This window comes from Etheostoma spectabile, chromosome 10 (genome assembly GCF_008692095.1).
Source record: "Etheostoma spectabile isolate EspeVRDwgs_2016 chromosome 10, UIUC_Espe_1.0, whole genome shotgun sequence".
In the NCBI taxonomy this organism is placed as follows: domain Eukaryota; kingdom Metazoa; phylum Chordata; class Actinopteri; order Perciformes; family Percidae; genus Etheostoma; species Etheostoma spectabile.
Genome location: NC_045742.1, coordinates 16,361,940 through 16,363,064, shown reverse-complemented (window position 1 = coordinate 16,363,064; position 1,125 = coordinate 16,361,940). Strand labels below are relative to the sequence as shown.

The window sequence follows — 1,125 nt, the reverse complement described above, 5'->3', positions numbered from 1 at the left end:
TCCGTCCAGAACAACGGGATCTGTTGGTCCACTTCTTCAACTGTCTATGGCAAAATTACCATGTGAAACCAAATAGAACGGGATCAAATGCATACAATGTAATTAAACTAGAACGTTGGTTTGCACCTTGGTCCGGACATTTAGGTGTGAAAACGCCCTAAAACGTAGGATAGGACTCAGCAGTGTAATTTATTCCTAAATAAGGGGCTTAGCTAAAAATGTAGATTTAACAAATGTAAATGTATTAGAATGTGCTGTTCATGGCTTAAATCTTCACTTTTTCTAAGGAAAACAAAAGACAAATGCTATATTTTTTTTACAAGAAGGTCTTACTATTTCTTAATAAGAAACCTCAATGCTTGAAAGTTGTAAAATCTCTCTCTCTCTCTCTCTCTCCCGTCCGTCACCACTTCGCAAAAATTCTCTGTCTCCAGTCTCTCATCTCCTTCGTCGAGCCCTCGCTCATCCCTCTCAGACTCTCTCTCTCTCTCTATTCTTCTCTCTCATCATCTCATTAGTCTCTCGCCTCTCCACTCGTCTCTCTCTCTCTCAGGGCTGAGAGGTTGTTTGAACGCCCCCCGGAGCTGGGTGTGGATCTGCAGTCAGGAGAGTTCCTGGGACCTCTGCAGTATAGGACCTGGAGGAAAATGAGCTCAATTCTTCAGCCAGGTAAATGCACGCACACGCATCTTCATGGTAAATTTCCTGAGTAACATTAGGCTGTCTTCTGCTTACTTTTAAGGTAAAGAAAAAAGCAAATAATTAGCCTTACTCCTTGAATGGTATGATTATGACGGTTTCAGTTCAGAGCAGTCATCAGTAAATGTATATTTTTATGCAATTTACGCATTCAGTCAAGTGGGGAAGGACTTTTTTAGGTCATTTGCCAATGACATGTAGTCATACATTATTGCTGATTGTAACACAAAGGATTTCATTAATGTATGGAGTTACATCTTGACGCAGTAGCATTTATATTTTATTTGTATCCCTGTAGCTGATGCTCTTATCTAGCTCATCTTACACTGATTGAGCAAGTAGGCATTAAATATCTTGTTGAAGGTCACTGCCAAGTATTCTTTCTCTGTAAACACGTTTGTTGTCGCATTGGTCAATTTCTAACTT

The 1,125-nt window shown here is 39.9% G+C and overlaps 1 protein-coding gene across 1 annotated transcript in view; it reads left to right on the top strand.

The window, feature by feature from the left end:
* trim69 (tripartite motif containing 69) overlaps positions 1 to 1,125 on the top strand; it is a 10,586-nt gene that overhangs the window by 7,747 nt on the left and 1,714 nt on the right. The window contains exon 5 of the mRNA XM_032528008.1: positions 554 to 669. Within this exon, the coding sequence (XP_032383899.1) occupies positions 554 to 669 (116 nt within the window). The remainder of the gene's footprint in view (positions 1 to 553; positions 670 to 1,125) is intronic.